Below are 15,497 nucleotides of genomic sequence, written 5' to 3'. Positions count from 1 at the left end.
AAAAAAAACATGGAGTCTTGCTCTGTTGCCCAGGCTGGAATGCAGGGGCATGATCTTGGCTCACTGCAACCTTGGCCTCCCAGGTTCAAGTGATTCTCATGCCTCAGCCTCCTGACTAGCTGGGATTACAGACACGTGCCACCACACCCAGCTAATTTTTGTTTGTTTGTTTGTTTGTTTGTTTAGTAGAGATGGGGTTACCCTGTATTGGCCAGGCTGGTCTCGAACTCCTGACCTCAGGTGATCCACCCACCTCGGCCACTCAAAAAGTCCTGGGATTATAGATGTGAGCCACCATGCCTGGCCCCCTTAAAATTTTATCTTTAGTAAATGTATGTCCTGTTGGTTAGTTTTGTTGACTGAGGGTTTTTTTTCTCACAGGGTGTGGAATTTTGGTTAGCAGCATTTTAATTGCAGATTCATGAGGAATGTGTTGTTCTGTTTTGACCTCCTTGCCTCTGGTCCCTCCACTACGGTCTGCACCTTTTGTCTGCACCTTTTGTCTTACAGTTTTGCAATTGTACTTGCTTGGCCACACTGACTCCAGATTTGGAACCTGAGTGTGCCTTCTCCTGAGGTGATACTGGGATTGATGCCCCGTTTTGAAATAATGTCCTTGTTACCAGTGAATAGATTAGGAAAGGAGTATCTCTGTATGTATGCTACATATACCATAGGGTCTGTCACTGAATTTTGTAGGGAAGTTTGAGGTGGTTTTGTATTGTTTGGGTCTCTGTTTGTTAATACGAATGAATAAGGACTGACGGTCCACATTAGCATTTTATACATTTAGCTATGCTTTATTCTAATAAAAAAAGAGTTCATTATTGCTCTCTTTAAAATTTGACCTTCAATAGAGTAAAAGCTTTTAGAACTTTACAAGAAGCTCTAAAGTGTAACTATGAACACTGGCAAATTTGGGAAAACTACATCCTCACCAGCACTGACGTTGGGGAATTTTCAGAAGCCATTAAAGCTTATCACCGACTCTTGGACTTACGTGACAAATACAAAGATGTTCAGGTAGGATATTCATATTTTTTTATTTCAGTTTGTGTTTGATATGAATCCTTGATCATATGGTATAAATTATTTCCTTGAATATGCACAGGAGAATTTTGTTAAACGTACGTAACATATGAAAAAAGTATTTTTTTCTAGTCAAATATTCTTCATGATATATGGAATTCTGGTATTCTAATGTCAGATTTGTTTGTACAGTCATAAACTGAATATTACTGTGACTCAGTTACAAAAATCTGATGTGTGGGTTACATATATAGTCACTTTGCAGAAACTAAATAAAACACTGTATTACTTAGTACTTTGGGTATCTCAGTGTATTCTCTGACTTGTGGTAGCTGGAATAAATCCTATACTCATTTGTTCATTCATTTAACAAGCATTTACTGTATACCTTCAGATGGTATGAACAATATAGAGAGGATGGATAACGTTTTCTTTGCAATGTTTCATGAGATGGTGCTCTATTTGGTGGAATAAAGTTATCCCTCCAGAATGTATGGGAGACTCAAAGCCATTGTATCATCCAAAAGATTAAATAAAAAAGACTTTTTTGGTTTAATTGTAGTTGAAGACAATATGCTGTCTTCAGTATAAAGTGATACTCTGAGATCATGCCACTGCACTCCAGCCTGGGTGACAGAGTGAAACTCTGTCTCCAAATAAACAAACAAACAAGCAAACAAAACTGAATGGAATGATAGCCAAGTGAATGGAGGGATAGCAGAGTTTTACATCCCTAGAAAGGGTAGGGGCTCTTTTGAATCTGTTTGCACAGTCCCCTGACAGTCAATAGTTGTGCTGTTCACACTGCTGAACTTTTCCATTGAGCTAGTTCTTCCTCTTCTACCCTTAGCACCTTGGCAAAGGCCACTGATGAGACTGAACAGATCTCGGTATATTGTGACCACTGAAGATAGTGCATATCTCTTGTTTACTGCAATTGTGATTTTTAAGATCTTTCTTCACTAGGAAAGATTTCTGAAACCTGTTCCTAAAATCTCAAGGAGAATGTAAATCATTTATATTGGTAGTATATTCCATCTTACACTTGAAGGAAATTCTATTGTTTTCTTTCATATTAAAAAAAAATGTACACAAAACATTCACATCCAACACTCCTCATTTAGACATTGCTGCTGAATTGAATTCTTTAGAATTCTTTAGAATCTCACACTGTCAGAGCAAAAAGGGACCTTAGAAGTCCTCTAGGGCTATGCTGAATAAGTTTACACACCAAGTCAGAAAGGAGTGTGAAGCTCCCTTCCTTCCTGATAAGCCAGACAGGGGGCTTCTTCAAGCTGTCAGTCTGCTTTTCTATCCTCTTGGTATTGCTGCTGATAACTTGGCTGTGTCATCTCTTTCTTAATTGTCTTAGAATAGGCTTCCTTGGTCAGTCTGATCCTGTTAATCTTCTGTCCTGTGCCTCCATTTTCTAACTGATCTGCTTGTCTTTCTGTTGTGAGTGGGATTTCCCCTTTAAATCTATACTTTAACCCCAGTAATCTCCTTCATATCTGCTAAGGATTAGTAACAACTGGCTCACCAGGTTGGCTTTTTGGATCTTGAGAAAATCCTGATCATCCTTTCATGCTTGGCACCAGTAGGAGTTGTTTTATATAAGGTACCCAAATGGGTCTAGGCCTCTCCTCCAATAAGAGACAGACTTACTCTATGTGCACATGAAAGGAAGTGGCTTTTCTGTTTGCTCTTTTATTCTCCTTCACTTCCCAAGGCACGTAGAGCAGGTCAAAGTGGTGTGTGGTAAAATAACAATAATTAATATTTACTGAGGGCTTGCTGTGTGTCTGAAACTATCCTAAGCACTTCACATGTATTAGCTCATTTAATTCTCAACACAGCTGTAGGGGATAGGATTATACTATCATAAGCTATGTCTAACTCTGGATGGATGGATGGATGGATGGATGGATGGATGGATGGATGGATGGATGGATGGATGGATCTCCCCACCCACTTGTTTTAAGGAAACTGACATTAGACAAAATGACTGTTCAAAGATTGTTTGGAAGAGCTGTTACTTGTACATCATAAAGAGTTATAAAGTCATCAAGATAATGCTGATTTTAGTTGACTTAGATGAATTAAGTATGGCAAATCTTGCTAACTCATGTATTCTAAAAGAAAGGCAAGAAAAAGCAAAGCAGAAGCAGTTACAATTTTACTTCAATTTCTTTATTCTTACCACCCCACCACCCCAGATTAGGAGTCTCATTCTCTCTCAGGATGAAAACATTTTGCTAATGTTTAGATAATACTTCTGTATTTGAGTATCTGTAAATGTATAGGGAAAGAGGTGATATTTAGAATAATCTATTGGTAGTAACAGTAGTATTATAGATTCCAAAGAATATAATTTTGGTAAAAATAACCTGAGTATGTAGACAGTTGATTCTGATAAAACTTTCAGTTGTGATTTGCCCTGTTGGATGCCAAATCAAAATCATTGGAATTTTAAGAACATTTGCTTAGAAATCTTTCAGCCAGCTGGGCGCAGTGGCTCCTACCTGTAATCCCAGCATTTTGGGAGGCCAAGGCAGGAAAATTACTTGAGCCCAGGGATTTGAGACCAGCCTGCGCAACATTGCAAAACCCTTTTTCTACAAAAAAATACAAAAAAATTTAGCTGGGCTTGGTAGTATGTACCTGTAGCTACTCGGGAGGCTGAGGTGGGAGGATCCCTTGAGCCTGGAGAGGTTGAAGCTGCAGTGAACCATGATCACACCACTGTACTCTAGCCTGGGTGACAGAGCAAGACCCTGTCTCTAAAAAAAAAAAAAGAGAAGTCTTTCAGGGGCCTTCCTTAAGAAAGAATAAAAGGACCCAAAATGCATAGAGATGCATTTGAGCATTTTTCAGAAAAGGAAAAAAAGTCTAAAAATATATATATTTATTTTTTCCTAGTATGAATTCAGATACTATGATTTAACTTTTATCTTAAATAGATTTTTTCAAACATATTTTAGTGGTCATAGTCTTAGCTTCTTACTTTTCTAATCATGGGGAATTTTCAATATAGCAAAATCGTGTTGTGATTCCAATTTAACATGTTCTAATCCTGTACCTGTTTTTTTCTACTTTATGGATGTGGATTATTGCATTAAAATTTTGTGAGGGGAGTAAATTCATGCTTATTTTAATACAGACATAGGGTAAATTAGCTTCAATTTTTTCTGTTTTTTTCTCACTATTTGTAATTGAAGAATGAGTGGATATACTACCTTTATCATTTTCTTTCTTTTTTGTCCATTTTATAATTTTATTAATACTATTTTAATTGACAAACTCTAATTGTATACATTTATGGAGTAACATATGATGTTTTCATATGTGTATGCAATGTGGAATGATTAGATCAGGCTAATTAACATACCCATCACCTTGTTTACCTATGTTTTTATGGTGAGATATTTGACATTTTACTCAGGTATTTTGAAATATACATTATCGTTGACTGTAGTCACTGTGCTGTGCAGAAGATCTCAAACTTAATCCTCTGTCTGAAACTGTATCCTTTCCCCCAAAATTCCCCATTTCCTCCCCACCCCACCTCCACCCTACCCTGACTCTAGTGACCATCATTCCTTTCTGTATAGTTTGTTATTAGTATTATAGATATGCTACTGATTTTTGTATGTTGATTTTGTATCTGAATTTATTTCATCTAATAGTTTTTACATGGGCTCTTTAGGGTTTTTGCTAAGATTATATTGTCAGCAAATAGAGACAATTTTGCTTAGTCCTTACCTATTAGAATATCTGTTATTTCTTTTTTCTTGCCTAATTGCTCTGTCTAGGACTTCCAGTACTATGTTGAAAAAAACCTTTGTCCTAATTTTGACTAATGTATGGTTTGGTAAAACCCAGGAATGCTTTTCTATAATAGCACTTATATGTATTTATTTCTAGATTATACATATTTTTATTCATCTATAATAAAATTGATTTTCATGTTTCTACATAATTAGTTCCTGTTCAGTTTTCCAGTTTTTGACTATTATAAATAATGTCATGAATATCCTTGCAGACAAATCCTCATATATAGCCATACTTCTTTCCTCAAGGTAAATTCTAATGTTGATTTGTTGGGATATTTTTCCTTTTCTTCCTTCTTTCTTTTTCTGGATACCTTGGGCAACATTTTGGGAAAATAATTTAAGTATTGCAGTATTGACATTCATTTGCTGTTTATATGTGGAAGAGGAAGGAAAGGGGATTAACATATATTGAATGCTTACTATGTTTCTGCCACTTAACACAGATTATCTTTTATTGGGCATGCAGTATGTGAGGTGGATACTAAATAGTCCTCATTTTATAGTTGATTAATATGAGACCCAGAGAGCTTATATAACTTGAGCAGTAATTTGGCTAGTAGGAACCGAAGACAGAAATCATAGGTAGGCATGTCTTATTTTTTTCTTTATGTCACGCCTTGAAGTCTGTAGAGAAGATTTATGTCAAAAGCACATTTTCCCATCATATTAACGTGCTTGTGAACTGTATCTAACAAAGGTTTTTAAAAATTCAGACATAATTTGCAGATAATAAGCCAGGCATGGTGGCATATGCTTACAGCCCCAGATACTTGTGAGGCTACAGCAGGAGGATTACTTAAGCCCCGGAGTTTGAGGTTTCAGTGAGCTGTGATTGTGCCACCGCACTCCAGCCTGGGCAACAGAGTGAAACCTCATCTCAAAAAAATATGAAATAAAATAACAAAAAAAAAATGCAGATAATTTTAACTAGTATATATTCTTAGGTAATCACCACCCCAAACAATTATGGAACATTTTCATTATTACAGGAAGTTATCTTACATGCGTTTCCAGTCAATTGAAATATCACCTCTTTCCCCCATGAGGCAACTACTTTCTGATTTCTGTCTCCACAGTTCAGTTTTGCTTTTTCTTGAACACCATATAGATAGAATCATACAATATGTATTCTTGCATATTGAGGTTGTCCTTTGTGTGTATTTTTATTTGATGCTTTCTTTGGGGACAGGAGAAGATGGTATTGATGTACAGTGAGGCAAGTTGCCAATGAAACTGAAGTCCTGGGACACTTGCTGGCTGTGCATTACCTGAAAGTAAAAGGAGGAGGGAATGGATATATGTTATACAAAGTGTAGCTTTAGAAAATAGGTATTCTCCGCATTTAACTGTTGAGGTACCTGAGGCTCAGCAAAGTGAATTAATAGGTTGATTTCTTATAGCTAGCGAACAGTAAAGCTAAGTCTTGACATCTGGCCTATTTAACCTAAAGCCCTTTCCACGGTCTAAGAACTGTTTTTTGTTGTGTTGTGTTTTGTTTTTTTGGTTTTTTTCTGAAGCACTAAAAAGACAATGCTAAACTGCCTATCTCTCTCTGATAACTGAGGTTTGGGGAAGCCAAGGGTCAGGGTTATCAGACCAGGAAATAGAACAAGTACTTAGAGAGCTCCAAGTGGAGCAGGGAGCTAGCCAAGCAGGGGAGGTGGGAAATTGCTTCGTTCCTGGCCTGGAGCCCTCCTGGAAGTTTTTGTAATGGGTCCTAAGGCAGTCCTATTCCTTCCTGCTATGAGGACCTCCAGGATTCAAAGGGTCAGTGCCTTGCGCTGTAGGCCAAGACTTTGATGAGACTAGCCCAGAGAAATCAAGGTTAGTGTTGGGAAACAATAAAGTTTCTCTTTGTGGAGATTCTTTTACATTTATGTTGGAATTGCCGCTCCTCTATGTGAGAGGCCTTCAACTCTCTTCACAGGCCAGTCATTCTCTGCTTGCTGCATTCCCTAAGTGTGGTTCCTGATGGAGGTGAGAAATAGGGTTGAGATAGAGAATGAAACATAAGTTCTACTATTGCTTAAATGAAATCGAGATGTGGGTAAGGGATTTAAAGGCCATTACATGAACTCAGTGGCATGGTATTGGTTTGGGTGGGATATGAGGGCTATAGAGCTGTTTATACTGATTAAAATGAAATCTGTCACATACAAAGAATCCTCAATAAGATTATCAGCAGATTTCTCATCATAAACTTTGGAGGCCAGAAGGCAGTGGGCAGATATTTTCAAAGTGCTAAAAGAAAAAAACTGTCAATCAAGAATCCTTTATCTGGCAAAACTGCCTTTCAAAAGTGAGGGAGAAATTAAGGCATTTCCAGATAAACAAAACTTAAGGAAGTTCATTACCACTAGAACTGCCCTGCAAGAAATGCTCAAGGGGTCCTACAGGGTAAAAGAAAGGACACTAGACAATAACTCAAAGCTGGATAAGAAATAAACATCTCAATAAAGATAAATATAAGATCAATGATAAAAACTAATATTATTACAACAATGTTTTTTGTTGTTGTTGTTTGAGATGGAGTCTTGCTCTGTCGCCCAGGCTGAAATGCAATGGCGCGATCTTGGCTCACTGCAACCTCTGCCTCCTGGGTTCAAGTGATTCTCCTGCCTCAGCCTCCTCAGTAGCTGGGATTATAGGTGCCTGCCACCATGCCCGGCTAATTTTTGTATTTTTAGTAGAGACAGAGTTTCACCATGTTGGTCAAGCTGGTCTTGAACTCCTGACCTCAGCTGATATATCCACCTCGGCCTCCCAGAGTGCTGGGATTACAGGCGTGAGCCACCATTCCCGGCCTGTTATGATGTTTTTTTAACTGTACTCTTTGTTTTCCACATGATTCAAGAGACTATACACTAAAGAAAACAGTTATTAGTCTAAAAGCTAATAGTATTGTAACTTTGGTTTGTAGCTCCATATTTTGCTTTCTATGTAATTTAAGAGGCTAATGCATTAAACATATTAGTGTATGTTTTGGGGCACACCATTTATAAAGATGTAATTTTGTGACATCAACAACCAAAAGGGGTGAGTATGGCTCTGTTAGAGAAGCAGGGATTTTGTATGTTAATGAATTTTATAATAGACATATATAAAACATTCTACCCAACAACAGCGTACGTATTCTTCCCAAGCGCACATGGGACATTATCTAGGAGAGACAATATGGTAAATCGTAAATTAAGTCTCAGTAGATTCAAAAAAATAAATGTCATAGAAAGTATCTTCTCTGACTACCCCAGGATGAAATTATAAATCAATAACAGAAGTAAAACTAGAAAATTCACCAAATTATGGAAAATAAAAATAAATAACACACTCTTAATCAATGGATCAAAAAAGAAATCACAAGAGAAATTAGAAAATACTAAAAATGAATGAAAATGAAAATACAACATACCAAAACTTGTAGGACACAGCGAACGCATTGCTAAGGAAGAAATTTGTAACTCTAAATGCTCACTTTAAAACACAAAAAAATTTCAAATCAATAACTTAACTTTACAACGTAAAGAGCAAACTAAACCCAAGGCTAGCAGAAGGAAGAAAATAAGAATAAAGATTAGAATAGAGATAAATGAAATAGACAGTAGAAAAATAATAGAGAAAAATCAATGAAACTAAAAATTAGGTCTTTGAAAAGATTAATAAAATGGACAAACCTTTAGATAGAGGGACTAAGAAAAAAAAGGAGACTCAGATTACTGAAATGAGAAATGAAAATGGGGACATTAGTACTGATTCTACAGAAATGAAAAGATTATAAGAGAATATTGTGAACAAGTATATGTCAACAAAGTGGATAACCTGGATGAAATAGACAAATTCCTAGAAACACAAAACCTACCAAGACTAAATCATAAAGAAATAAGAAATCCGAATAAGATGTGTAACTAGTAAGGAGATAGAATCAGGAATCAAAAATCTCTCAACAAAGAAAAGCCCCGGACCTCATGGATTCACTGGTAAATTGTATCAAACATTTAAAGAAGTCACAACAATCTTTCTCAAACTTTTCCAAAAAATTGAAAAGGAAGGAACACCTCTTGGCTCATGCTATGAGGCCAGCATTATCCTGATACCAAAGCCAGGCGAAGACCCTACAAGAAAAAAAAAAACCACAGACCAAAATCTCTTATGAACATTGATGCAAAAACCCTTAACAAAATACTAGCAAATTGATTCACTAGCATATAAAAAGGATTATACACCATGACCAAGTGGGATCTATTCCTGGAATTTGAGGATGGTTCAACATATGAAATAGATCAATGTAATAGACTGCATTAACAGAATCACTTGAACAGGTACCTGGCAGATACATACAAGTGCTGTTTTTTGGTTTTTTGTTTTGTTTTGTTTTTTTGTTTTTTTTGAGACAGAGTCTCGTCCTGTCACCCACGCTGGAGTGCAATGGCATGATCTCGGCTCACTGCAACCTCTGCCTCCCAGGTTCAAGTGATTCTCCTGCCTCAGCCTCTTGAGTAACTGGGATTATAGGCACCTGCCACCATGCGTGGCTAATTTTTTGTATTTTTAGTAGAGATGGGGTTTCACCATGTTGGCCAGGCAGGTCTCAAACTCCTGACCCCATGATCTGCCCGCTTTGGCCCCCAAAGTGCTGGGATTACAGGTGTAAGCGACTGTGCCTGATACTTTATTTTTATTTTATTTTTATTATTTTTTTGAGATGGAGTCTCGCTCTGTCGCCCAGGCTGGAGTGCAGTGGCACAATCTCGGCTTACTGCAACCTTCACCACCTGGGTTCAAGCAGTTCTCCTGCCTCAGCCTCCCAAGTAGCTAGGATTACAGGCATGCACCACTGTGCCCAGCTAATTTTTGTATTTTTTTAGTAGAGACGGGGTTTCACCATGTTGGCCAGGATGATCTCAAACTCCTGACCTCAAGTGATCCACCTGCCTCGGCCTCCTAAAGTGCTGGGATTACAGGCATGAGCTACCGCGCCTGGTCACAAGTGCTGTTTAAATGTAGCTGCTGTCATTCTCATTGTCATCACTGAAAATATGACACCATAAAAGCACTAAAAGAAAGCATGGCAGGCCGGGCGCGGTGGCTCAAGCCTGTAATCCCAGCGCTTTGGGAGGCCGAGACGGGCGGATCACGAGGTCAGAAGATCGAGACCATCCTGGCTAACATGGTGAAACCCCGTCTCTACTAAAAAATACAAAAAACTAGCCGGGTGAGGTGGCGGGCGCCTGTAGTCCCAGCTACTCAGGAGGCTGAGGCAGGAGAATGGCATAAACCCGGGAGGCGGAGCTTGCAGTGAGCTGAGATCCGGCCACTGCACTCCAGCCCGGGCGACAGAGCGAGACTCCGTCTCAAAACAAAAAAAAAAAAAAGAAAGCATGGCAAATATTTTTATTGGCTTGGTGATGAAGAAGACATTTTTTATCATGACAAAAAGCCATACTTCATTAAGGAAAAGATCAAGAGATTTGATATTTAAAACTTACGCACATGCAAAAATAAGGACTTCTGGCCGGTGAGTGGGGTACTGTAGGTCACCAGCCATAGTAAGGGTAGGCTGTGACAGTGACATTCATATGTTTATTGCTTTCTGAACTAAAACCAGAAAATGATTTCCAGAAGCCAGGAGAGTGCCCTAGGAAGAGTTTTTCTCAGTGTTTTAACTGTGTTAGTCTTTCTGCTTAAAAATGCAATGTTTGTTTTCTAGGCCTACAGTAACACATTACCACAAACTTGCTGCCTTCAAACAACAGAAGTTTGTTCTCCCCACTGAGTTCTAGAGACCAGAAGTCAAGTTCGAAATCAAGGTGTTGACATGGCCATGTTCCTCTGCAGACGCTAGGGAAGTGTCTTTCTGCACCTCTTCCAGCTTCTTGTGGCTCCTGGCGTTTCTCGGCTATGGCAGCCTAACTCCCATCACTGCCTCCATTTTCACCTCCTCTCCTCTGTGTGTTCCCTTCTTCTGAGGAAGAAATAATTAGAATAAGGCCAACTCTAGTCCACAATGACACCTCATCTTAACTAGTTAACATTGCAAAGACCCTATTTCAGGTCAGATTCTGAGGTTCTGGGTACACATGAATTTTGGGGGAATGTTATTCAGCCCACCACACCACAGCTTTTGTGCTCTATTTCAGGAAGAAAACAGTTGTAGCAGTAGCATTGAGAATAGCGGTGTTCATGAAGAGGGGAATAGATCTAGTACCTCACTGGGAGCTGTTAGTGGTAGCAGAGGTGACAGGCACAGAGGTACAGCAAGGGAAGACCAGAAAGACCTCAACCACTCCTATGAAAGTCTTGCCTTTAGTGAACACCACCAGAGATTTGAACATCTGGAAGTGACAAAAGAGCTGATGAGACTAGGAAGAGAGTTGATGGAAAACTAATAAAACTTTTTAAAAGAGACACAAACTTAGTCATATACAATATTGGGAGATAAGACTGGAATCCCAGGTCATGTGGGACAAATTAGGATTTCTGAGAAGTTTCTGTTATTAGTCTTCAGCAGATTATGACATTCCCTGACATACCCTGAAAGAATTTGTATATATGGTATGTGCATATTCTAGGAAGAGGATGAAAAACTCTCATTAGATCCACAAGGGTGTCCAGAACCCCAAGGAAAAAAACCCAGAGATTAAAGCTTATCTTTGGAGTAGACTGTTAGATTTAGTTTTCAGATGAAAAGGCAAGTGGGCCTTTCCTTATAAACATCATGAATTAAAATTTACCTTTATAACTTGTTACAGTACAAAGAGGAAAATATCACGAAATGCATTTATTTAGTGCCCTAGTTTTTAAAAGTTACCGATGTTTTAAACTGTGTATAAATAATTTTTAAAACTTACTTTTCCCTAGTATCAGCCCATTTCTCTGGTGCTCTTTTGTAGTCAGTCCCCAAGACAGGCATTCTCCACATTATTTCTGCTTCCTCTCCTCATCCTTTTTGGAACTTACGCCATTGCAGTTTTATCTCCCCTAGTCCACTTAGAGTACTGCTGTCAAGTTCTGTGTGCCACATCCAGTGGACAGTTGCTGGTCCTCAGGTTTCCAGCAATATTAAACACCATTGCTTTCTCCTTTCTTCTCCGTTGGCTTCCAGAATTCCACACTTCTTATCACACCAGCTGCTGCATCCTAATCTTCTTTGCAGACTCATCCTCATCTTCCCTTCTCTGTGAGAACAACCCCGAGTTCAGTCCTCACATTATTTTTTTTTCCCCCATATATATTGCTACCCAAGGGGGCTCATCTCTTCCCTTGGTTTTCTTGTCACTTCCTGTGAATACATATTATAAAAACAAGTTACAAGATCTTCTGCACATGACCCTTTAACTCTTTTTCACATAGGCTGTTGAATTTGTTTATTTTATCATGGTTGTACTTTTGGATGTCTTAATTTTTTTCCCGTTGGTTCATATTTCCCTGGGGTATTGTCTGTTCAACTGGTAATATATACTTGATAGGAGGGGCTAAAGCCCAGGACCTAACTTGTGACCTTCCTGGTGAGGCTGGGCCATAGGGGGAGCTCACCCATTGGATACACTTTGCCACTGCCACCTCCCACCACCACCAAGTGGCCCGGTTCCTCAGGAAACCTCCCTTACCTTCACTAGACATTGCTCTTTTCCAGTACCCATCTTTCTGAGTAGTTATCTAACCTCAGTGAGTAGAGGGCAAAGTAGAAGGGCACCCTTAGGGGCCAGCCAGGCTGCCCAAGCCCTTGCTGTCTGCTCTCCACCCTAGCCAGGCCTTCTGCCTTGATGTGCACACATGGTCCCTGCTTTGTACTGGGTTGGCACTGCTGTTTCAGTCTCTCCATGCTGATGGTAAATGTCTTGGATAGTAGGAAGTGGAAGTAAAAGGGACAGATAAACACTTTTCTCAGCCCGTCGGTGAACCTTGGCACCTAGCCCTTTTCCACCTGAGCTATATTCTCCACCATATTAGGATCCAACCGGCTTCTGTCTCCCCAGGGTTTCTCACATGTTTACTGTAACTTTTTCAGATCATTAACTTTCCTTTTTTCAAGCAAGGTTGATGTTGTGTGGGGTTAGGATTCAGAAGTAGTTGGCAACTTGTGTTAGTTTATAATGAAGATTAACAATAAAGCTTCACATTGGGGAAAAATGAGTTTGGTACAAAATAAGAAAAAAATGTAAGCCAGGCATGGTGGCTCATGCCTATAATCCCAGCACTCTGGGAGCCTGAGATTGGTGGATCACCTGAGGTCAGGAGTGACCAGCTTGGGCAACATGGCGAAACCCCATCTCTACTAAAAATATGAAGAATTAGCCGTGCTTGGTGGCGTGCATCTGTAGTCCCAGCTACTTGGGAGGCTGAAGCATGAGAATCACTTGAACTCTGGCGGTGGATGTTGCAGTGAGCCGAGATTGTACCACTGCGCTCCAGCCTGGGTTACAGAGCGAGACTCCATCTGAAAGAAAGAAGAAGAAAGAAAAGAAAAGAAAAAAGGAGGGAAGAAAGAAAGAAAGAGAGAGAGGGAGAGAGAGAAAGAAAAAGAAAAAATGTAAATTTCTTAGAAAGGAAATATATTTAGTCCACAAACATTTGGAAATGTTTAAGGAAGTGGAAAAGTTTAACTTCACTAATAATGAAAGAAACATAGTTCAGAATAATAGCTGCGTATACCTTTTGTAGAATAGAATATCAAAGATTAAAAAATATTTGTATACCCAGTGCTGGCAATATGCAATTAAATGACATTTTCATACACAGTACTATTCATTGGTACCTAATTTGATTTAGCCCTTTTAGAGAATACCTCATTTATCTCTTAAAATATCTTAAAATATTTATTCTCTTAACTCCATAATTCCGTTCCTGGAATTCTCACCTAAGGAAAGGTTCAGTATGAAAAAAGTCTTTAGGCACAAAAATATGCACTGAAGTGTTTTATTTATACTACTACTGATAACAGTGGCAGCACATGGAAACAGCCTAGTGATCTAAGTGCGGGGGAATTGCTAAATAGATTATGGTCTATCAACCCAGTGGAGTATCTTTAATCTATCAAAATACTATACTTAAAGGGTATGTGGAAAACATGAAAAAAATTCTATGGCATAATGTTACAGTGAAAAAGGAAGATAAAACAGTTTATGTAATATTATATTATAAAACTTACACATAATAAAAAGATTAGAAAGAAATTTACTCTGTTAGTAATGTTTGTGATTGGCCGATAAACCCAATAAGAATTTTCTTTTTTAAATGTTGTATTAGCTCTGACTTGGGGGAAATTCTAATTTAAAAAAAATTACAAAAACAAAACCCATTCTGGTTCTGGTTGATTCGAGATTTAGCAAAGAAATGATAATGAAATGATAAAAATTACTAGCATACATATTTCTTAGAAGAGAAACCTTTCCAATGTAAAAGAACTTAATAGAAAGGAAGAAAGAGGAGTGGGGAGCTGTGCTTTGTGAATTAATGTAGCAAATGCTTGATAACAGGATCCAGGACTCACACTGAATTCAGATTCAAGCCTGAAGCCTGCTTTCCCTAGGTGTGACCTGGGAGAGGTTCTTCAGCTCCTCTGTGCTCCAGTTTGTTCGTCTGCACAATGCACATAACAACAGCATTGTCCTCATAGGGTTGTTGGGTGGGTTACATGGGCTCATAAAGCATGTGGCACATAGGAAGGGCTATATATATAAGAGGTGTTATCTACCTCATTGTTTTCATCTCCTTATCCTTATCTAAGCTCAGGAGTCACAGGTCTCTGGTGATCAGAATCCAGCTTCATGACTTGCTTGCTGTGTAACCATGAGAAAGTTTGTTTTACCTCTTTAAGCCTCAATTTTTTTATTTGTAAAGTAGGGGTAATAAAGTACCTGCTTCCTAGGGTTATTGTGAGAACTTAATGAGATCAGGTAGGTCACATACTTAGCACAGGGCTTGACACATAGTGAGTGCTCACAGCAGAAATAGTAGGGAGGTATCAAGGGCTGACACCATGGTGGTAAATTTTGTTTTTCTTGAGTTCCATTTTGAACCATAAGGAAACATGGAAGTGAGCTAATGGGAAGGGCAGTACAGTGAGTGAGCCAGCAATGTGGGCGTTACTGTCCACTTCCAACAGAGTAAGGTAGTTGAGGATCAATGATAATCGTAATAGTTTATATGTTTATATTGCTTCATACTTTTCAAACCTCTACCTGTATATTGGCCCCTTTAATAGAACAGTTCTGTAATGTAGTGGACAGAAAGCCTGTGCTCATTACTGCTATTTACCAGTCTCCTAGTCCCTTCCCCATGTTCATGGCCTACTTCAGCAACTATGTAGCCTCCTCTCCATTCTAGATCTAGCTGATCTTGATACTTGGTGTTTAGGTAGATAATATCTCCAGTACTTTGGACATAATGGAGGCCTTAGTCTTTATTTCAGTGACAACCCATCCCTGTGGCCATATCTTGGGTCCTGTTTCCCAAGAGTTTTTCCACCTCTAAAATCTTAAACTTCAATTTTCTACCCTTGAGCCACTTTTTACCTATGTAGTAATTTATAGTTTTGACTTGTTGCTGACAGGTTAATTACTCATAACAACTTACATATAACCGTGGATAAAAACATTTACCTAGTTAAATTTGTTTTCACTTTTGATGAGGCAAGGG

The 15,497-nt window shown here is 38.7% G+C and overlaps 1 protein-coding gene across 2 annotated transcripts in view; it reads left to right on the top strand.

Annotated features, from left to right (window-relative positions):
• TTC27 (tetratricopeptide repeat domain 27) overlaps positions 1-15,497 on the top strand; it is a 198,997-nt gene that overhangs the window by 169,198 nt on the left and 14,302 nt on the right. For both annotated transcript variants that reach the window (XM_017870638.1, XM_017870637.1), the window contains exon 16: positions 858-1,023. In XM_017870638.1, the coding sequence (XP_017726127.1) occupies positions 858-1,023 (166 nt within the window). The remainder of the gene's footprint in view (positions 1-857; positions 1,024-15,497) is intronic.

Source organism: Rhinopithecus bieti, unplaced genomic scaffold (genome assembly GCF_001698545.2).
Source record: "Rhinopithecus bieti isolate Rb0 unplaced genomic scaffold, ASM169854v2 scaffold_5341, whole genome shotgun sequence".
In the NCBI taxonomy this organism is placed as follows: Eukaryota; Metazoa; Chordata; class Mammalia; order Primates; family Cercopithecidae; genus Rhinopithecus; species Rhinopithecus bieti.
Note: the sequence above shows the minus strand (reverse complement) of the source record. Positions and strands in the feature narration are given on the sequence as shown.